General features: G+C 34.9%; 1 protein-coding gene across 2 annotated transcripts in view; it reads right to left on the minus strand.

The window, feature by feature from the left end:
- Positions 1-23,757, minus strand: part of RALBP1 (ralA binding protein 1) — a 49,753-nt gene that overhangs the window by 8,400 nt on the left and 17,596 nt on the right. Inside the window, exons 2-7 of one of the 2 annotated variants that reach the window (XM_011366160.2) lie at positions 10,638-10,931; positions 9,598-10,056; positions 6,364-6,713; positions 4,757-4,918; positions 3,561-3,692; positions 294-377 (exon numbers count right to left, since the gene is read on the minus strand). In XM_011366160.2, the coding sequence (XP_011364462.1) occupies positions 294-377; positions 3,561-3,692; positions 4,757-4,918; positions 6,364-6,713; positions 9,598-10,056; positions 10,638-10,881 (1,431 nt within the window). In that variant the 5' untranslated portion in view covers positions 10,882-10,931. Of the gene's footprint in view, positions 1-269; positions 378-3,560; positions 3,693-4,756; positions 4,919-6,363; positions 6,714-9,597; positions 10,057-10,637; positions 10,932-23,757 lie in introns of both variants that reach the window. The other variant, XM_011366158.2, reaches the window with a different exon arrangement.

A 23,757-nucleotide genomic window follows, 5' to 3' on the forward strand; every position in this document is an offset into this window, starting at 1 on the left:
ATAGGATGAGTAAGCTTAGAGATCTAATATACAGATGTGATGATTATAGTCAATAATACTGTATTGAATACTGGAAACATGCTAAGAGAGTAGGTTTCAGGCGCTCTCATCACAAAAGAAAAAGGAGATAATGTCAATTAGCCCAACTACCGTAATCATTTAACGATGTATCGGTATACCAATCATCCTGTTGTATACCTTAAATATACACAATATTTATTTTTTAAAAAGAAGCAGCTTGCAAAATAGAGAAAAAGAGTTTAGCCTGCCTGGGCAAGGAGAATATTTATAACCTCTTCATTTTCATTCATTTCTTCTTTGGAAACATCCTCTTTTGAAAGACTGGCTATCTCTTGTGCAATCTTGGTTTCACACTCCTGTCAAGTAAGACAATTGGAAAAACAAAACAAAACTGGTCAACCTATATGTAACACACATTCAACAAACTCATACCATCACCATTCTAAAGTTTCCTTCCTGTTTCCTAGAACTGAAAAAAATAACATTAACAGATGAACCATCTGGACAGACAGGCATTTGTTAACTGAGCTAAAAAAATATGTGGATCTTAGTCTGTGGCTACACGGTGAAATGTGCAATTCTGGCTAATGTGCTCACCATTTCCAGAACCCTTCCACATAAATGACCTCCTGTGATACTTTTTTTTGAGGGGGTTGATTTTAAGGCTACAACTCAATTAGTTTTGACAAACGTATACAGTCAAGTAACCACCACAATTGTGATGCAGAACATCCATCACCACACAAGATACTTGGGCTCCTCCATCATCTGCTGGCCCCTGCAATCACTGACCTGTTTTCCACTGCTATAGTTTTGCCTCTTCTTGAGTTTCATATCAGTTGAATCAATTAGCATCTTTGTTGAAATTAACTGCCCTTATATATGTGGGTCTATTTCTTGACAGTCTATTCTATATGTCTATCCTTGATTACTGTAGTTTATAGTAAGTCTTAAAATCAGGTAGTGTGAGTCCTCCAATGTTGTTCCTTTTCAAAATTGCTTACGCTATTTTAGGTCATTTGTATTTCCACAAAAATTTCAGAAAACTTGTTAATTTCTATAAAAACTACCTGTTTAGACTTTGACTGGGACTGAATCCACAGATCAATTTGAGAAAACAAACAACAATATTGAGACATATCACTCCATTTTTTTCTTTTTAAGTTCAATAACTAGTTGTTCATTGCTAATACACAGAAATACAATAGATTTCTGTATATCTGTATATCCTACAATCTTGTTAAATTCACTTATTAGTTTTTTTATAGATACCTTAGGATTTTATATGTAGGCAATAATTTCGTCTACAGACAGACTTATTTCTGTCCAATCTGTATGCCTTTTTTTCCCTTGCTTTATTGCCCTGGCTACAATGAACTTCTCAGTACAATGTTGAATAGAAATAATAAGAGCAGAAATCTCCCTGCCTTGTACACCCAATCTTAGGGGAGAGCATTTACACTATTATCATTGAGTACATTAATCACAGATTTTTTTCACATGTACCCTTTATCGGGTTGAGAAAGTTGTTTGCTGAGAGTTTTTATCACGAATAAGTGCTGAATTCTGCCAAATATGATCACTGATGTGATCATGTGGTTTTTCTTCCTTTTTTTATGGTGACATTGGTTAACGAAATCCAGTAAGTTTCAGCTGTACAATTTAACAGGAAGGCATATATATATTGCATTGTGTGTTCCTCTCCCATAGTTAGATTTCTTTCTGTCACCACATATTTGACCCCTTTTACACCATCTACCTCCCTCCTCCCTTCTCCCATTCCACCCTCTGGTAACCACTAATCTATTGTCCATGTCCCTGAATCTCTGTTTCTTTGTCCTTGTTTGTTGCTTTTAGGTTTATATCCCACATGTAAACGATATCATGTGGTTTTCAACTTTTTCTGTCTGGCTTATTTCGCTTAGCATGATTATCTTGAGGTCCCCATCCATGTTATCACAAATGGCAGTTATTTCATCTCTTCTTATGGCCGAGTAATATTCTATTGTATATATGTACCACAGTTTCCTTAGCCAATCATCTATCGTAGGACACTTCGGTTGCTTCCATGTCCTGGCCACCGTGAATACTGCTGCTACAAACATCGCTGTGCCAATTTCTTTTCGGATATGAGTTTTCAAGTCTTTGGGGTAAATACCAGAAGAGGGATTGCTGGATCATATGGTAGATCAATTCTTAGTTTTTCGAGGAACCTCCATACTGTTTTCCATGGTGGCCATATCAATTTGCAGCCTCACCAACAGTTCCTTTTTCTCCGCATCCTCTCCAATATTTGTTATTACTTGTCCTTGTTGATAACAGCTATTCTAATAGGTGGGATTTTTCTTATTTTCAGTCTGTTAATATAATGAATTTATTTCTATCTTTAAAAGTCATTTATTCCTAAAAGTTAAAAACCACTTGATAAAATCTGTTAAGTATTTTGTGAATTAAAGACCAGGCATGAAAAGATAACATCAAAAAAACTGGTAAAGCAAAGGTAATTCATCCCTTTATGTTATTGGTTCTGGTTTGTTATGTCATAATTCTTTTATCTAAAAGAGATGTAGAAGCAAGAGAAATGAAAGCCAAACCTACATTAGCCCTGTCCTAGATCAGAGACCCTTCAATTAAAGGCTGATGGGCAATGCTACATGGTTAACAATTATAACCATGAAGCCTGGTTGGTCAGTCTAAAACTCAATTCTAGGCTGAATCATGAAGGGAATGAATAACAACAACAACAGGTGTAGGAAGCAAAATAAAAAGATAATCTGGTAAACAGGAGAAAAGGAGTAAGAAGTAGACACAGAGGGCTTCTGTTAGTCCTAGAGTGCATGCGTAAGAATTTCATGAATGTTTCCTTTCTGATAAAGCTATCCTCTACATAAGGGCAAATCTCTAACCTCAAAGCAACAGAAATATATGGGTTGTCTTTGTTTCTTGGCACAGCCACAATGGTGACCAACTATCAATCATGCTCTCCCAGTCTGACAAATGCTAGCTAATGTTCCTTAGAGGGTCCAGAGATTTGGGAACTATCTTTGGTGTGGCTGGGAAACTCAAAGTCCCAGAGTCAAGCAACATACACTAAAAGTCTGACTCGTGTACCCCAAACTTATCAGAAGTCACGTACCACTCTTCCTATTACTAGGTAAAGAAAATTCCTCCTGATCTTCAGTACCTCCATGTGTTTCCAAAAAGCTGACTCAAATTGCCCAGCAGTCTCTAAAGTATCACTCTCCAACTGCTTCTCATGCTTAGAAACCTGTTTACAGGTACGGTTAAGCAGGAAAGGACAAAATATCTTTCAGTAAAATAATTTGTTTAAACAAAATGTTTCCCCGATAACCAAGCTAAAGGATCAATAATCCAGAACTGGGAACATCTGAATGAATAAATTTCCTAACAGGGAACTTCACTTCAGGAGACCTTTACATGTTGCATTTTTAAAAGAAATAAGAGTATATAAAAGATCCCAGCGCATTCTTCTTATATTTTGTTATGACGTGATGTACCCAAGTAATACATTTACTCACCTGTCTTTTAGCTTCTCTCAGTTTTCTTTTGAGGGCTGTCAAAATTCTTTGTACCTCCCATAATCTTTCTTCTTTAGATAAATCCTTTATCCCACCTTGTAGATCTCTATGTAAACAATTCAAAAGAAACTCCTAGAAAACAATATACCACAACTGAGTAGTATTCCACATCTTACCACCTTAAAATAAACCATGCAGCTTCTAAAGATGTAGAATAAACTATTTTTCAATTATCATTAAAGGAATAAAATAATAGCCCAGATTATTTTTTTATAAGGATATAACTGAAAAAATCATTCTTATTTGTTTTTCCTGGGCACTGGGTTCTCATTAATTTACATCAATTCAACAGAAGTGAATTTACATCCCTTCCCCCAACACACCATCAACTAATCAGAGAAGATAAAAGGAAGAAAAGCAAACAGAGATTTGATAACGTGTATGCAAATATAAGACATAATAGTCAAATATTGTTATTTGATTATTAAAAATTTTTTTAATAAATTTTAGTCCTGAATTTCTTATTCACCTTGCCAAACACACACACACACACACACACACACACACACGCACGCACGCACGCGCGCACGCGCGCACACAACCAAATGTCACTGTTTCCTTCTATCAAATTAGTATAGTAGAAAAGTATTTGATCCAGGATCAAATCCTGGTTCTATAGCTTAGTAACCATGTGACACAGTAAGTTATTTAAAATTTCATTATTCTTATCTGTAAAACATGGCTAGTAACAGCAACCCTGTCTGGATAAGCTTACATTTTTGGATTGCTTATAACACCATGCTGAGCATCTTCAATGCATGATCTCATATATTGTAATCTTCATAGTAAACCTAGAGAGGGTCCATTTTAAAATGGGATCAATGAGGCTTAAGTAGGTTAAGTGATTTGCCTAAATCAGTCAATGAGAAGCAGAGCAAAAATTTAAAGCCAGTCTTTTGATTTTAAAATCTGTGCTCCCTCTACCATCATATTCTGAGTTAACTGATTTGTTAACAGTGCCAGATAAAAATTTCTGGCTTCAGTGTGCCATGAAGAATGTGCCAAACATAGCTCCAGACACACTTGAGAAAGTACTCAGTGGATAAGAGTTCTTCATCATTATCATCATCAGTGTCCAAAAGGGTCAGAGGAAAGGCTGGTTCTTTAGGGCTAAAGCACAGGCTGAGCTCATATACCTGTCTTCTGATCTCCTCCTTGATGTTCTCCTGGGTTTCTGGCAGTGTAGGCATAGTGGCCATGTTAGACCAACGAAGAGGTTTTGTGACTTGCTTTAGTATCACATTTCCAAAGAGCTCTTGCACATGTGTGAAAAACACATATAGGACGCGATTGCTAATCTAAGAAAAAAAATAAAAAGATTTACAAGAAAGCTATTAAAATTATTTTATTTCATCATTTCATTTGTGTCTATCACACAGCATGTCCTTTAATTCTGGACACGTGAATGAAAGTTTTCCTCAGTAGTGACTAGACGTGCTTTGTTAATTAGTGGACAATTTTAAGAAGAGAATGGAAAAATATGATTTAAAATGTACTCAAACACTGTAAGGAATTGGAAAGAAAAGGATATAGAAGCTGATGACCTTCAATTTGTTCTTTCTTAGCACTACTATATTTACTGATTTTAAAAAGCTTTTTTTTTTCCAAGTCATTTTGAGACCTTTTAACACACACAACCTGATCTGTTGAATATGAAGGAATGTGAAGTAAGCAAGAGCACTTGCAGTTGTAAATTGGACTGAGAGTTTGAGCCCTCGCTCCAGAAATAAATGCCTTCTAGGCACATTTGCACAGTCAGTGTTTAAATATGATGTTCATATGCTAGGCGATCAGGACATTAGGTTGGCTGAAAGAAATTACTTTCTACCTAAAACTTATCCTTACAACACACTTAAATCTTCTATGACACTATCATCCCTAATGTAGTAATATTAAATAACAATGTAATATTTACCAAATTCTGAAATCCTGACTAATATGAATGATCACATTGAAATTTGAGAAGTATTTTTTGCTTCCAAAATATAATCAATGAACAATGACAAAATCTTTAGTAAAAGAAAATACACTCTTTCACAGTGTGTTAGACAATGACTAATAACACAGTACGTTGGCCAAAAAGGCTTAAAAAATATAACCATCATCTCTTTTCGCCTTTTGTGTGTGGCCTAAGTAAAATATCAATAACTCTAGTTAAAAGAAAACACGTCTATGCTAGTACCAATTGAGCAGCAATAAATGAAGACCAAGTACTTTTGTTATAAAGAGACAGCAATTAACACACTATCCAATTCCCTGAAATGTCCCCTCAGATAAAGTTTCTACAAAATCCTTCTCTAGGAACTATCTTGATGATTGAAATCCTCAGGTTAAATGCCTGACCAAACAAATGTTAGGTCTCTTTGAGCCCAAGTCTGATATGTGTGTGTAATATAATTAAGCAATAATGCTATTTGAAGAAATAACTGAAATCTTTAAAATTCTATAGTGATCTCTGTAACTGCAGGTACCATGGGCTCGTCCTTTAATGACAGACCACCGTTACCATGAACTGGTTTAGATACCCACACCAAAGATGGTACAATATTCATATTACATAGCTACAAGCTAACAGGCAAATATGCTCATCATCCTATATGTCGACACTGTCTACATTGTGAAAAAAAGACCAATATTCAGGCTAAACTCTTATCTACTTTCACTGGTTAAGTGCTTTGTATGCAACTCAGCAACAAAAATGTTCCCCCAACTCCCCAGGGCCGGCATCAGAGGGCACATGTACCTGAACAGTTGGACTGAGCACTATAGAAATGTTCTGTATATTCATTTTTGTTTCCAGTTCCTTTGTGATAACATGATCCATGTGCACGATCAGCCAAGAAATCAGAAGATGGTTACATTCTGGCAGCTCTTTCAGTAAGCGCTGGAACTCCTGTACTTTCTCACTTTCTGTACTCCTCCCACAAGCCTCTTCAAAGCGAGGCATAAGCTCTTTGGTAAGCAGATTTTCCGGAAGGTCTCGCAAATACTGCTTCAGCAAACTGGCTACAGTGTTAGGCTCATATTCTTCCAAATTTGGAGACTCCTCTCTGTCATAGGCTGCTTTCAGCTCATCCACCTTTGATTTAATTCCTTAAAACATTCAAATTCAGAGAGAAAGAGAATATTGAGAGAAAAATAAATGAAACAGCTTTCTTCATCACTGTACCCACCCCTGCAGAAAGATCTGAGAAAAGCCAATCTGACAATAGTAAACCTCCAGTTATGAAGTATTTATCTGCACAAGGTTCACGTAATTCCTCTGTAAACGAAATAAAAAAGACTACATTTTGAGGGTGAATTTAACCAAAAGCTAAATGAAAATGGAAAAACTCAATATTAAGAACAAAAGTCATAGCAACCACAAACATATTAAGAAAATATGCCAATTGACTCACAACTGTTTTTAATTTAAAGATAAGTCAAAATTCAGGCAAAAACTAAACTACAACCTAAGCATAAGTCTTGCTCTACACAGGCGGCCAACTGCTTTTTCTAACTAGTCACAAGACTGACAACATAAAATGCAATTCAGTATACATAAACATGTTCCAAAAAGTTGTGGGTAATTACTTTTTTTACAAGTAAAAATTGTAACTCAAATGCAAAAGGTGAGTTCACTATCTAAACAAATTTGTTGAAATCGTTCTCTATTAAATAATCTCCATTTAATTTCCATTTTGAAGTTTGAATTCTTTACATGTTTTGGTAACCTGGAACGGAGCTGCAACAAAAAAAAGTGAAATTTGGGTTTCTAAAATCGAATTTTTTTTTTTTTTTTTTTTACTGGACAGAAACATACAAAAAATGAATGTTTTTCAAACATTATGTTTTTAAGTCTCTAGTCCAATCTGCATTTAAATGACATAATTCAGTGACAATGACTGCTCTTAAGAGTACAAGGGAGCTTTCTGTTGTTTTCAATAATTAAAACTTTAGGCCAATTATTTGAAAACAAGCTACAACTTAAGGCTGAGAGACTATAATGGTTAATCCTGTAATGGTAACTGAATACTCAAGTGTCATCCAATCTGAATAGCATCTTACAATCAACAATGCTTACCTCTCTGGGCTTCAGCATTATTTTATGTAAGACCTTTCAATGGCATTACAATAAATTTGTATTCATCCAGCACTGACAAAACAAAATCAATAACTCCAAATATAAAAATAATAACATGATTTTATTTTTATATAATCTTTGAGACAGAAAAGTTAGAAAATAATTCCCATTTTCATATTATGACAACATGAGTGAAACATGGTGATAACTTTAGTTGAAATTCTTGGCAAAGACCTCTCTCGTATATATTTTATACATACCTAATTTTTCCCCAACAATGCCTACCTAGAAAATTGCACAAATGAACAATGAGAATATATGGTGCTATCAAAATGATTTCCCTTCAAAAACTGGACACTTCAAATACAATATCCAGGTGGAGAAAGAGCATATGCAAAATGATATATTAGTTTTAAAACTAGAACTTATATATGCATAAGTGAGAACCAAAACTTTCCAGCAGAAAACAATACTATTAGCATTCAAAAAGAAAAGTCACAACCACAAACTCTGTAGTCCGTAGCATGCTGAATACGGCATACTGCCAGAGCTTAAAAAAATAAAATAAAAAATTGATTAAAGCAGGAGCTCAACCTCCAGGAGTTAATTTAATGATCAGTTTGAATGCTTTGACACAAAGAGGAGTTCTGCAACTTTGGCTCTCCAAAAGAATACAAACATTAAAAAGAGGTCAAAAACAAAAGAATTTTTTGAAGAAAGCTGTAGAAACTCTTTAGAAATTTACACCTAAAATTTCTTCATGCTTATCAAAATTATGTAAGAGAAACAGCTTATAGTAGTACTGTCTAAATCTTTAAAAATCAGTTCATCATAAATTAGTCTTAAAAGTCATGTTAGCAAGGAGTTATAAATTCAAATAGTTTCATATTTGTTTATTTTCTATAAAATAGCATTTTAGCCAAAATACTCTTAAATGATAACATGTTATCTATGGAATTATGTAAAGATTTTTCTGATTATCAAAAATGCCTGCCCTTTCTCAACAAAACTTAAACATCAAATCTACCTTCTAAAAATGTGTATGAAGCAATTAAATGTAAAAACTAAGTCTAATTGCTTTATATATTCTAAATATGTGTGACTACTTCATCATGAAAACATGTGTGACCAATAATGAATTACATGAAATCTTTAGTATCGGGAAACTGAATTCTGGGAATGTAATGACTTGGAACATGTGCTGCCACCAGTCAGGACTTTCGTCCTGTAACAACAAAAAAGTCATAATGCTTCGTAAGAAATAAACTCTTTTTACTTTAAATAATACACATTTTGCTTAATTTCAGATACCCAACATGAATTATATTCTTGCCAAGTATGAAATTTAAATTTTCATAGATATGGAACAAAGAAAAATGGAAAATCAATTTCACTAATACATGTAATAGCTGCACATGGCTGATATAAGCATTCACATTTGGGCCTTCAGCAAATAACATTTCATGTACCTTAGCTAACTCAGGAAATACATTATATGATTGTGTCAATAAATGTAACACCAAGAAGCAGCCTTAACCCAGATTTCCTGCCTTCTCCTGCTGAACTCCCCCACAACACTGAGCCCCTGCTCAGAGGGAAGAAGATGAGAATAAAGCAGGGTCTGAGAGAACCCAAGTTAAGAGACACTACCGTATGCTTCACTTCTCATTCCAAGCAGCTGCAAGCTGTGATCAGCTCATATGTAAATCCTTCTAATGAAAAGGGATATCATTTTTAAAAAAATCAAACTAGACACACACACACTGTGGAAGAATTTTTGTTCAACTGGAAGAATCAAGGAAATGAGTAAGGCTTAGGACCCATGTCACGATATTCCTCAAGAGTTAATACTTTTCCTTATTTTGAAAAACGGAAGTGAATTTTTAAAAACCACCAAGTGCATGTTCCCAATACCTGAAACTCTGTAGATGCCTTCACACTTCATCCCATACTTCTCTACATAATCTACACATTCACGGAAAACTGCCGGCAGTCGAATGCCATCATACATCATGGTCCTCTCTGCTGCGTCAGCCAAAGGAATTCCAAAAATGGGTTTGAGATTCGGAACATCGATCTGAGGCACCTCTGGCTCCTGAATTGGCTTCTTCTTTTTCTTCTTTTCCTTCCACTGTTTAACAACATCAGCTGCTGTCAAGTCTTTTGACTTCTTCTCTTTATGTTTTTCTTCTTTGTGCTTTTCTTCTTTATGTTTTTCCTCTTTGGGTTTCTCTTTTATTTTAAAATCCTTCTCTTTCTTTTTAGAAAAGCTGGGCTTCTTAAAAACATGGATTCCCTTGGATCTCTTCATTTTGGAAGGACTTTCAGCTTCATCTCCAGAGCTATCTTCCTGGAAGGCGGCATAGCCTTCAGCTGTCAAAGAAGAGCAGGAAGTTATATGTTTGTTTAATGTCAAACTGTCCATATGCTCTTTAAAAATAGGACAAAAAAAAAAGTGCCACCTGGCACTCACTGGCTACCTTGCTTTTCACTTCAAGGCCAATCCCAGACCAAAAAAAAAAAAGGAGGGGTGGGGTGGGGAGGGTTTCTCAGCTAAAATGAGATGTTGCAGTGACATCTGATTACAAGAGGGCGACACGCAGAAAGCCAGTTACCGTTGCAAGAGCAGGTGGTGAAAACTGGTTTTATTTTATGTATGTGTTTAAGTGGAATTTTGGCAAACCAAGTATTATAAATATACAGAAAAGTCTCTACATAGAGGGCTAATGGAAAGAATCCTTCTATAATATAAAGCTTTCTTTCATCATCTGAATAATGTCCTCTTACTTTATTTAGCTCAGATTTTTCATGTTGGGTCTCTTTGAGTCAATTTCAAACCATGACACAAACTGCACTGCTGTTTAGCTGCTCCAGTCATTTCTGTCACACTTCACTCTCCTGTCACTAGCTAGTTAGTTCCTTCTGGAGACTGCATAGAGAAAAATTATACTTACTCCTTTTTTCCTTTTTCTTAAATTTTCCCTTTTTCTTCCCATAATCTTTCTCATCATCCGACACTATATCAGGAGGCTCATGGAGGCTGTCATGGGGAGGTGAGGGCTCGCCAGTGCGGTACAATCCAGGAAATTTAGTAGGGCTGATTTCCTCAGAGCTGGGGGTTCGGGTAAGACCACTGCCATGCTCCACCCTGCGGTGTTCACTGGGGCTGCTGGTGGGGGGCAAGAAGCACTCAGTCATTCTGCCTCCCTGACGAGACAGGCTTCTCTGTTACCTATCCATTACACCTGCACAAAGGGGAAAAAAGAGCATCAGTCATATAGCTGCAATCAAAACACGAAAGTGCCACAAACGCACAACACAACAATCTTACATTTACAAATCAGAAATATTTCTTCGTTACCCTCCTTTAAAAAGACATTTTCATTTTATCAGCTCATTACATTCCATGCATCATACATTTTAGATCTCGAAGAGCTGCAAAACCTGGGATCTTCAAGTATTAGAGAAAAACCAAATGTAAGTCAGAGTAGAGTACTCAGAATACAGAGTTCCTTTAAAAAAGAACTCACCATGGTAAAGAGCTTCATTCTGATTGCTAGCCAACATAAAATATTACTTTTTTTAAGCTATGATCAAACGACTATAAATAATAATAAAGACTATTTCTGTAACTACACATGAAGTTTGGTATCAAAATTGAAATTTATAATATAGTTAAAATGATATATTTAATGATTCATACAACTATACATCATTAGTGTAGTTCTATGTTGCAAGCAATTAGTTCAAGTGTTGAAAATAACTATTTTATTTTTACTGCAATTACCTCAATTGCTCAATCATAAAATGCACGCAAAATAGTTTCACTAGAATGCACACTACAAACGTTATGAATTATTCAAGGTTTGTTTGCATTCTTTTTCTACTTTAGGTGGAGGGTACAAGTCAAAGTACTGTGCTCATAAGTTGCTTTGATTAGTTCTTATGCTATTCAATTGAGACTCTACTGGAGTCACTTGTTTCTCTTTGCACTCACTTTTAAGACTATTTTGCAATTTTAAAAAAACCCATAGGCCATAAAACACAAGGATGATAAATCTGACCATAAACAAAGTCAAAAGACAAGCAAACGTAAATTGCAAATCATGAAAGAGGGCTAATTTCTTTAAAAAGCAAAGAGTTCTTACAAATCAATTAAAATATAAACAAATCAAGACATCTATACAAAGGATATGAACACGCAGTTCATAGAAAAATGACCAATATCTGTATAAAAACAATGTTAAATTACAATTATAACTTTTAAAACACGAATTAAAACAGTAAGTAGCCATTTTTCTAACATCGGACTGGCAAAGAATTAAGGTATATAATACCCAGTGTTGGTAAGGATATGAGCAAACACGGACTCATGAGAGTATCTATAACGGGAGAAGCATAAATTAGCACAATCTTTTTTGAAAAGCAATTTGGTAATATTTATCAAAATTTCAAATGTACTGACTCAGGAATTCTCAGATATACTTTTGCAAGGATTCAAAAATACATACATGAAAATATTCATTTCAGCACTGTAAAAGCAAAAACAAAATAATCTTAATAGCAATAGACAAGATCAGTTAAACTATGGCCTATCTCAATAATGAATATAAAATCTCACCCCCCCCCCGCACACACCCCCACACACACAAATTCTGAAAACATGTAAGAAATAGTTAACTACTGTTAACTCTTGGAAGTGGTAAAAGAGAAAGGAAAGATTTTTTTATTTTCCATTTTATCCCTTCTGTATAGACCTTGCCATGTCCATGATTGCTTTTTGTTATCATTTTTAAGAATGAACAGGCCACGTTTTTTTAATCTTATAAAAATCATGCAGCATTAAAAATCACGTTTTAATAATGTGGGGGAAAGCAATTTTATGTAAAACATCAATTTTTAAATATATATGCACAAAAACTGTAAGAACAAGAGAACATTAATAGTGATTATCCCTAAATTCTAAGATTACATAATCTAATATTTTTTACTTTTCTATATTGCATAAATTTTCTACCTAGTATGCATTACTTGTAAAGCATAAAAATGGGAGAAAGTTCTATTAAAGGATCAATAAACATCACTATAATTTTTCTGTTTTTCTTGATGGGCCCTGACTTTTGGCTATCATTAACAAAAAAAAGCACAGTGTATTTTTCTTTTAATTGAAAGCATCCTAAGTTTTGACAGTCATAGGATTTGAGAGTTTCGAGGAAGCTAGAGTCCAACCAGCATTAATAGTTACACATTACAGATAAGGAAACTGAGCTCCAAAGACTGAGGAAGGCAAAACGGCTGCATGGAAGGAGCACAGCTTTACACTACAGGAATAAAATGGCTTATAGGACTCCCAACCATTTTGTTTTATGCTTCTCTGACTCTGCATTGCTGTCTTCACCCCCTGGAATCCAGCGCTTCCTCCAATATTTTTGCATGGCTAATTCATACTCATCCTTTAATATTCAGCCTGCAAATGGGCACGAAGAATCTTTTTGGAATGATGAAACTGTTCTATATTTGGATTGTGGTAATGGTTACATGAACCTTAAATTTACTAAAAATCACTGAATTATATACTTAAAATGGGTGAACCTTATAGTATGTAACATAGATTTCAATAAAACTCCTGGAATCCTCCCTCATGGCCTGCCCTATCCAGTCTAAGCCACAGATACTCCTTTCCATCCCCAGAATCTCCTGGACACACCTCTATTCTGCATGAACCATGATGTGTGTTTTAATTACCTATGCACATGTCTCTCTTGTCCAATAATTTGTGAGCTCCAACATTAAATACGACACTGTGCATTTAATAAACTAATTATTGTCTTTTCCATGTGCTCAATGTATTGTGTACTGCTGATGAGACAAAGATTAGAAGAAATGAATCTGGCCCTTAGCCTTAAATTTTAACTAAGGAAACAAAGAAAAGGAATCCAAATTTTATTTGAGTTCCTGTGGCTTCAGGAACTTTCACATACATTAAATAACCTGTGAGAGTAGTGTTTTTCCATGTTTACAAACAGGAACTAAGGCTTAGAGAACTAAAGTAACTTATACCCTAAGTCACACATCAAGTCAGAGGTATAACTAGGATCTGTTTGACTCAAAACACACATTCTTTCCACTAAACTGCTATTTATACTCACACATACAAAAGGGAGTAAGTACATTTATGCCAGGGTGAACAGCACGGTTAAAGACACAAGCAGAAATATGGACCTTATTATGAATATGGCAAGAAGACTGGTCTAACTGGAACAGTTTCTATGAAGGAGCAATGGCAGACATTGAAAGACAAGGTGGGCTTCCCAACTGAATGCCAAGCTGAGGAGTTCGGGCTTAATGTGGGAGTCATTACCAATTCTAAAGCCAGAAATGACAAAACTGGGGCTAAAAGGAGTAAAGGCAAGAATACAAACAACAAAATGCTAGGCAGATTTCCTCCTGTGTTCCCACAGCATTTTTAAGTTATGCATATGTGCACATGTCTTCCTAATTCACAATTATCATTATTCAGTTTCCATACTAGATGGATGAAAAAGTCTTTTGTATATAAAGTGCTTAATAAATTACCTTGCAAAAACTATTCTAAAGAAATATTGTTGACTTGATTTACCTATAGTTGGGAATGGAAGATGGGGTGGGGAGAACAGCTAAAAGCAGGTATGAAGGAGTAAAAAACCTGAAGGTAGGATGATTTAATTAGAAACAACAATGTGTTTGCATTAGAATACACTCTTTTGAGCACTGGGGAAGTAGTACAGCAAGCCTAAACCTCACTTAGCAAAAGTGTAAAAGAGAGGCCTCATATGGTCCACGGTAAATTTAAGTATAAATAGCCAAAGGTAATAAAATAAACAACAAAAAGTAGAAATTCTTTCTTCTAGGCAAGAAAACTGCTGTAAATTTGTCTATATTTGAAGAAAGAATATTTATCCCTCTATTCCTTCTGGTAAGTAGAACTAAAATCCTGGATATCGGATTTAAAAAAAAAAAAAGACTGAGAGGTAGAGAGAAGGCAGACAGGTTAGGGACTTCAGGATCCAGGAACAACACACTCGTGAGTTCCCTGAGTTTTCTTTTTGCCTCTACATTTCAGACTTGGAGCTCGCGAAGCCAGAAACCCAGAAACACCAATGGGTGCAGATAAGACAACATCAACAGCAACAATAACAACATCAAAAGCCACTCATTCTAGCCAAAGGACCAGGAAGGGACTGCCCTTCAATACAGAAAACTTTTAGACAATAATGGTCTACTCCAGCCAAACAGCACAGAAAGGTTAAAGGCAAATGAATGGAAAAGAGATATCATACAAACACATATCATAAGAAAGGTGAAGTGACTTACAATGTCAAACAAAACAGACTTAAAGACAAGAAGTATTGTCAGAAATAAAGGATATTCCCACAATCATAACAGACACAATTCTACAAATGTACATGCCTAATAACAGAGTTTCAAATACATGAAACAAAACCTGACGGAACTAAAGAAAGAGATGAATCTCCAAATATCATTACTACAGAACTCTTCTCATTTACTAAGTGATAGCACAAGCAGACATACAGGCAAAAAAAATCTGAGCTAGGACGCAAATGCACAAACCATAAAAGAACAAATTGATAAACTGGACTTCATCACAATTTAAAACTTCTACTCTTTGAAAGAAAATTAAATTAGGAAAATTAAATGGCAAGCCACATTTTTGATGAAAATATTTGTAATAGAGTTGACATTTACGAAGAACTCATTTCTTCAGAAAAATGTGTGTATATATGATTTATAAGATTTACATAATCTTATAAATCAGTAGGACAACTCAATTTAAAAATAATAAGCAAAAGGTATGAATGGCTACTTCACCCAAGAAAATATACAAAAAGTCAAAAAGCACATGAAAACAATGTTCAATACCATTACTCATTAGGGAATTGCAAATTAAAACCACAACAAATACCACTATACACCCACTACAATCACTAAAATTAAAAGCACGGACAATAAAGTGTTGGCATGGATATGGAGCAACTGGTACTCTCATCTGTTGTTGGCGGGAATCTAAAATTACACAACCACTTTAGAAAAGTGCTCAACAGTTTCTTTTAAAAATAATATATATTTATCATATCACCTAACAATTCCACTCCCAGGTATTCACTCAAGAGAAATGAAAATGTAAGTCTACACAAAGACTTGTCAACGAAAGTTTATGGTACCTTTATTCACAAGAGACAAAACCTGGAAATAACTCAAATATCTGTCAACAAGCAAAAAATTAACAAAAATATCCTTATAATGGAATATTACACAGCAATAAAAAGAAACAAATTGCTGATAGATACAACATAGGTATCAAAAATAATAAGCAAAAGAATCTAGACACAAAAGAATACACATCGTATGAGTCCATGCATACAGAATTCCAGAACAAAGCCAATCAGTGGGCTGTTGGGCCAGAAAAGTGAATGCAAAAGGGCATGAGAGAATCTTTAGGATGATAAAATGTCCTATACCATGATTGTAGTGGCAGTTTCATAGGTATACACAATTGTCAAAATACAAAGAACTGCACACTTTCAATTGGGTGTATTTTACAGTACGTGAATTATATATCAATAAGGGAAAAAAAAACTTTTTGGAAGAAATTAACAAGCTGGTCCTAAAAGTTTTAGAAATGGAAAGAACTTAGAACAGTCCTACCATCTTGAAAAAGAACAAAGTTACTAAAGCTAATAAAGACAGTATGGTATTAGAGTAAGGACAGACAGATCAGTGCAACAAAGCAGAAAATTCAGAAAGAGACCCACATGTATACAGTCAACTGATTTTCAACAAAGGTTCCAAAGGAATTCATGGGAGAAAGGAAAAGTCTTCAACAAGTGGTGCTAGATAACCATGTGGAAAATAAGAGAAGCTCAGCCTCCTCCATCACATCACACACAAAATATAATTCATGATAAATCATAGGCCTAAATATTTAAAGCTAAAAATTGCAAAACTTCTAAAATAAAACTTATTTTTGAGACCTTGGGGTAAGAATTTCCTAGAAAGGACCAGAAAGCATTAACTACGAAATTAAAAACAAATTGGACTTTATCAAAAGTACAAACTTCTGCTAATCAAAAGACACTATTAAGAAAATGACCATACACACACACACATATATACATATGTATGTCACATATACTTTATATATATATGTCAAATACATATATTTGACAAAGGACAAATCCAGAATATATGAAGAACTCCTAAATTTCAATAATAAAAAGAAAATCCAAAACAAAATGGGCAAAGAGCAATTTACAAAAGAAAACATAGAACTGGTCAATAAGCCCATGAAAAAGTTCCACGTCTCTAAACATCAAAATAATGCAAATTAAAACCACAATGAACTATCAATAGACACCATCTAGAATGGCTAAAATTTAAACAGAAAGACAATTCCTGATATTGATGAGGATGGGGCCGGGCACTAGGATACACTGCTGGTGGGAATGTAAAGCTTAACCACTTTGGAAAAGCGTTTGGCAATATCTTTCAATTAAATCCTTACACATATGACCTACCAATTCCACTCCTGAGTTATTTACCCAAAAAAATAGAAACATTCACAAAAAGACTTATGATCAGAGTAACTTTATTCATAACAGCTAAAAACCAGAAACACCTACATTTTCACCAAAGAAAGACTGGATAAACAAACTGTAATATATTCATACAACAGAATATTAGCATTATTTTAAAGGAACAAACTACTCATACACCCATCAAAACTGGAATTTCAAAAGACGGCATACCCGAACACAACAGATTACACAATATATGATTTTATTTATATGTAAGTTCTGAAACAGGTAAACTCATCTGTCAAAAACATTTACAACTGCGGTTGTGGGGGTATGGGGAACAGGCAGGGATTGAGTAAAAAGTAGCCCAAGAGAACTTTCTGGTTGATAGCTATACACTATATCTTGACAGGCCTGTGGACAATATGTATGTATACATTTATCAAAACATATTATATTCAGTGCATTTCACTGAATATAAATTATATGTTAATAAAATTTCTCAGAAGGGAAAAAACAGCCATGAGTGCTATATAGAAATCATGCACCATTAAAAAATACAGACTTTCCTTTTCAAATGTTGCTACTCTCACCTTGACTATCAACATCCCACCAAACCCTATACCCCAAATCAATACAGTAGAAATGTCTATTTCCAGTCTTTCCCAAATGAAAGCCTATGGCTATTCCCGTGTACGAGTAATTTCTCTCCAGAGAGAATTGGAGGTAAAAAATGTTATTTCTGCAACATCTAACAAAAAGTATTAAGTTATAAGCGTAAAACAAAAAACCACATATCTAGAGTTTTACTTTAGGACTGAAAACAAATTATACCTTTGAAATTAAATATTTCACATCAAAATAACAGTTATAACAGCTACAAATGAGGTGAAGCAAAAAAAAAATTCATAAAACTAGACTCAAACTTAACTAAAGTTTAAAAACATTTTCTCCAAAGAACTAGAATATACATTGCTCTTACAAGTCTTTTCTGCTCATGTACCAGTATTAATCACCACACATAGCAAGAATCACTCAGCCATGCAAAAGGACAAAGCAATGCAGGTAGGGAAAAAGAAAGATTGCTAAATCAAAGTCTCCTGAAATGAGCTTTTGAGAATAACTCTAATGGTTTATTAAACTTGATAATATCTACACAGAAAAAGGTCTATTCCAGAAAACCAGCAGCGTGCTTAAGTAGTTTACCAGTTAAACAAATCCAGTATTTTACAAATGTTCTTTACTAATAAATATCAGGCTAAAATTCACGAGAAGCAGCTTTTCCTCATTGTTATGGTTTTTAAATCATCTGTAAATTAAGTCTCTAACCTAAAACTCTACAAGAGAATCTAACACTGGCTCATTAATGCATTACATACTGAACAATAACCAGTATTAAGCTACAAATTTTGTAAGCATTATTTGCGTGTATAATACATTCTTGTTCCTCAAATGGTGTAGCAAGAAATACTCTCAGAAATAAAAGACAAGAGTGTCCAGGTCAAAAAAGACCACTAGGTGCCCATAAAGAGAGCGCATCATGAGGTTTCAGAGCACCAGGGGATAGAAAGGTGACACTAACAGATTCCTGCAGAGTAAGGGACAGGGTAAACTAGTTAACTGCAAAGGGTCAGGACTAACCAGACATTTTCAGACACACAGTGACAAGGAATGTAGTTCCCATACACTTTCTCAAGAATCCTGATGAACTGAGATGCAATCCTGGAGAGCAGCAAAGGAAGTCCCAGAAAAACCAGGCCTGTCACCAACATGTGACACAGTTTATACTAACACTGAAGAAAGAAGAGCTCCCAAGGACAATGAGATGTACAGACACATCTGACCATGTGGAAAAGAATAGTAAGATGCAGTAAAAAGCCACTGGAGCTTTTGGAACAAATTTATCATAAAAATAGAGTAAAAAAGCAAATAAAAATGAGACAACCATAAACTCTAAGAAAAAGGTAGATGAGAAAATGAAATTGTAGTCTACTTCCTCACTCAACATCACATAATATTTGCCCAATCATAATGAAAACGAATACTGATTTAATCAAACAATGTGACCGACATGATCGTATCAGAGGACTGAGGCAGGGAACTGGAGAAAGGGTATGAGAAACTTAAATCCTCACCTACCATAATACCTAGTTAATACATAAGGTCTAAAACATTATCTTAAAAAATAGCAATTTAAGTATCTTTTTTAGAAATAAGAAAACAAACACCAAAAGAAACAGCTGAAAGAACAGAACTAAGACTGAGAGGAGTGCAAGAATGAGGCAGGAAATAGCATTTTCCATTGTATGTCTTTTAGTACTGTGTTAGGGGTCCCCAAGACCACCCTTAGAATCAGTGACTTGCTAGAAGGACTCATAACTCAGCATGTAGTCATACTCATGGCTAAGATTTATTACAGTGAAAAAATACGAAGCAAAAAAAGCAAAGGAAAAGGCAAATGGGGCGAAGTACAGAGAAAACCAGGTTCGAGCTTCCAAGAGTGCTCTCAGAGTAGAATTACAGGAACAAGATGAATTCTCCCAGCAACAATAACAACATGTGTGAAGTGTTGTCTGCTGGGCAGCTCCTTAGACACAGAGGCCAAGGATTTTGTGGAACCTGATCATGTAGACACCCTCTGTCTAGTATGTACTAAAATTCCAGACTCCCAGAAAAAAGGCAGGTATTCAGCATAAACCACACTGTTTTTATACACAGCTTAGGCATAGTGAACCACTCTTATCATTTAGGAAAAGTTTTACATAACATAAGGAACTTTAGCCGTCAAATTCTCGGCTGCAAGCCAGGAGGCAACCTTACAAGCAGGACTTTCTAAAGACAGCAGTCACAGATCTGCTATACTAACTCCTCACAAGTACTATTTGATTTCTTAAACTATCCTTATAAATTACTCTGTAAAATTTTAAAACACAAAAAGTAAAATCATCTTACAAAAATATCATTGCAAATCTCATTTTAAAATCAGAGAAAAAGATTTCTCTTAAAATATGAATATTACTATACAAGAAAAAAATTTTAAGTTTATAAACTGAAATGGGAAATAATCCTTCAGATGAAGCAGATTAGGTTTAAAGGGTTTTATATCATCCATAATGAAATCCTTCCCATAAGATATTTGAAGTTTATGACCTATACCCAGTAAATGCGAATTAGTATTCATATTTACAGGTTCTCATGCATATCCCCACTGACCAACTGTCATCCATCTTAGTTGTTACAGTGGTTTAGGGCTGTACTTGAATAGACATTTTACTCTTAATTTGAGTTATTGTTTATTTCCTATACTCTTCTTATATATCATCAAACTTTATCTTTATTTTGGTTTCTTCCCTACCCCAGGTGCTTAGCCAAACAAATGTTTAATTAGAATCCCATATGCCACTCAATTAAATTCACTGAATGACAGCATGAATTAAAATTTTCCATTCAGTGTCCCAACATTCTCAGTGTCACTGATTATAAGACCATGCCTAAGACATGTGTGTAAAATCAGTATAAAAAATTTGAAATTCTAAAGTTCATTATAATGAATATAAATGCCTTTTTATGCTGACAACAACTATTACATGACTAATGACAAGAAAACAAAAAAAAAATTAACAAGTTATTTTAGGAGACTGAAATCTAAAGAGCACAGATTATGTCCATTGTTTAAACTCAAAGTTCAAACTCAGAGGATTAGAATGTTAGGTGTTGAAAATGAGCAACCAAAACACATAGAACCTAGCAAACAGAAACAATTCCATCATCTGCCTACAATGTGAAAGGCTAGGAAGGATACAATTCAGTTCTATAAACAGCTGCCCAAATCAAAAAGTGTATACACACACGCGTATGTATGTATGTATATGTATATGTGCATATGTGTATGTGTGTGTGTGTGTGTGCGCGCATATAAAATCAGAAAAAAACCCAAGTTGGACTCTTGTCTTTAAACAAAATCAAATGTACTATCACGAACAGTCACTCTAACACAGAGAACAATTAAAGCTGTCTTATTAAAAATATCATGATAAATATCATTCAGTACTTAACAGTGAAACAACATTTTTAAAGAAATGGTATATCCTTTGGGGCGGGGGGAGGCCTCTATCCTGCCACATTTTATAATCATACAATCTATTCCCAAGTAAATCTTAAATCAGAACTTAACTGGCGTTAGTGGGAAACCAATAAACTTTATTTTTTTTAAAGCACACCATTGAAAAAATAAAATAAAATAAAATAAAGCACATCATTGGTTACAACAGAAACTGGATAAAAGTATCTAGGCCATGGTTCTCAAACAATGCACTGATGTACCCAGAACACCATAAGCAAACTCGTATTAAGACATAGGGTTATCTTAAATTGGAGAAAAATGGAGTATAGTAGTCTCCCTCTTATCGGTGGTTTTGCTTTCTGTGGTTTCAGTTACTCACGGTCAACTGTGGTCTGAAAATATCAAATGGAAAATTCCAGAAATAAATAATTCATGTTTTAAACTGTGCACCATTCTGAATAGTGTGAGGAAATCTCAAGCCATGCAGATACATCCCGCTCAGGAACATAAACTACCTCCACACCATACAGGCTCCTCACCCATTAGTCACTAAATAGCCATCTTGGTTATCAGAAGACTGCTAAAGTATCATTGTGCTTGTAATCAAGTAACCCTTATTTTAGTTAATAATGGGCCAAAGCATAAGAGTAGTGATGTTGGCAATTCAGGTATGCCAAACAGAAGCTGTAAAGTGCTTCCTTTAAGTGAAAAGGTCAAAGTTCATGACTTAAGGAAAGAAAAAAAAATGGTTATGCTGAGGTTGCTAAGATCTATAATAAGAACAAATCCTCTTTCTTTAAAATTGTGAAGACAAAAGAAATGTGTGCCAGTTTTGCTGTCATACCTCAAACTGCAAAATTTATGGCCACAGTGAGTGATACTTAGTTACGATGGAAGGCATTAAATTTGTAGGCGAAAAACATAAACAAAATGTGTTCTGTTTGACAGTAACATGTTGTGCAGGAAAGCACTGAGTCTATAAAAAGACTTAAGCAAGGCATCCCTCAAAACGAGTGACCACATTCACATAATGTTTATAACAATATATTGTTGTAACTGTCCTATTTTATTGTTATTGCTGTTAATTTCTTATTAACTTATAAATTAAACTTTATCATAGGAACGTATGGCTAGGAAAAATAACAATGAGGGACTACTATAATCAGCATCTATTAGACACTGTACAAACTACTGGCTAAAAGTTCAGTTTCAACACTAGATTGCACTACTCTCTTTTCAATGACATATCTTTGTAAAGCTGGGATTTCTGTGATAGCTAAATTCAATGTAAAAATCAACACAGAAGAAATAACAGTGGTAATGTCCTGCCCCATGGGTCAGCCCTCACACAGCACCTCGTCCACTGTGGCTGTGGCCAGCCCTCACAGCCTGTCTGCCTTAGGGTCGACCCCACCCACTGACATGCAAACAGCAATCAAGACTTGACTATAACAGGAGAGCACACACAACCCACACAAGGGATATTCTGGAGCATCCGGCTCAGGTGACTAAGGAGACTGTGCCATTGGGTCCCACAGGATACTAACTACATGAGGCCACCCTGCCAAGACTGAGATGTAGCAGATCTACCTAATATACAGAAACGAACATAGATGGGCAGCCATAAAGAGATAAAGAAACATGTCCCAAATGAAAGAATAGGACAAAACTCCAAAAAAGAACAAAACAAAATGGAGGAAAGCAATCTATCAGATACAGAATTCAAAACACTGGTTATAAGGATGCTCGATGAACTTAAGGGAAGAACAGATGAGCTTAGTGAGAACTTCAACAAAGAGATAATAAATATTTAAAAAGGACAAAGAAACCATAAAAAAAAAACAGTCAAAAATGAAGAATACTTGAAATAAAAAAAATATTTGTATAGCAGTATGGAGGGCCCTCAGAAAATTAAGAACAGAATTATCATATGAGCCAGCAATCTCTATTGTGGGTATGTACCCAAAAATTTGAAAATATTTATCTGTAAAGATATATGAACTCCAATGTTCATTGCAGCATTATTCACGGTGGCCAAGACATGGAAACAACCGAAGTGCCCTTTGAGAGATGACTAGGTAAAGAACATGTGATATGTATATACAATAGAATATTACTCAGCCATAAGTAAAGATGAAATACTGCCATTTATGACAACATGGATAGATCTTGAGATTATCGTGCTAAGCAAGATAAGTCAGACAGAAAAAGTTGAGAAACATGATTTCACTCATATGTGGGATATAAAACTGAAAGCAACAAATGAGCAAGAAAGAGGCTCATGGACACAGACAACAGTTTAGTAGTTACCATAGGAAAAGATGGAACAGGAGGAGGTAGATACGGGTATAGTGAAAGAAGGAAATTTAACTTTGTGTGGTGAACACACAATGCAGTATACATATGATGCATTGTTGAACTGTACACTTGAAACCT

The sequence above is a fragment of the Pteropus vampyrus genome, unplaced genomic scaffold (genome assembly GCF_000151845.1).
Source record: "Pteropus vampyrus isolate Shadow unplaced genomic scaffold, Pvam_2.0 Scaffold122, whole genome shotgun sequence".
Taxonomy (NCBI): Eukaryota; Metazoa; Chordata; class Mammalia; order Chiroptera; family Pteropodidae; genus Pteropus; species Pteropus vampyrus.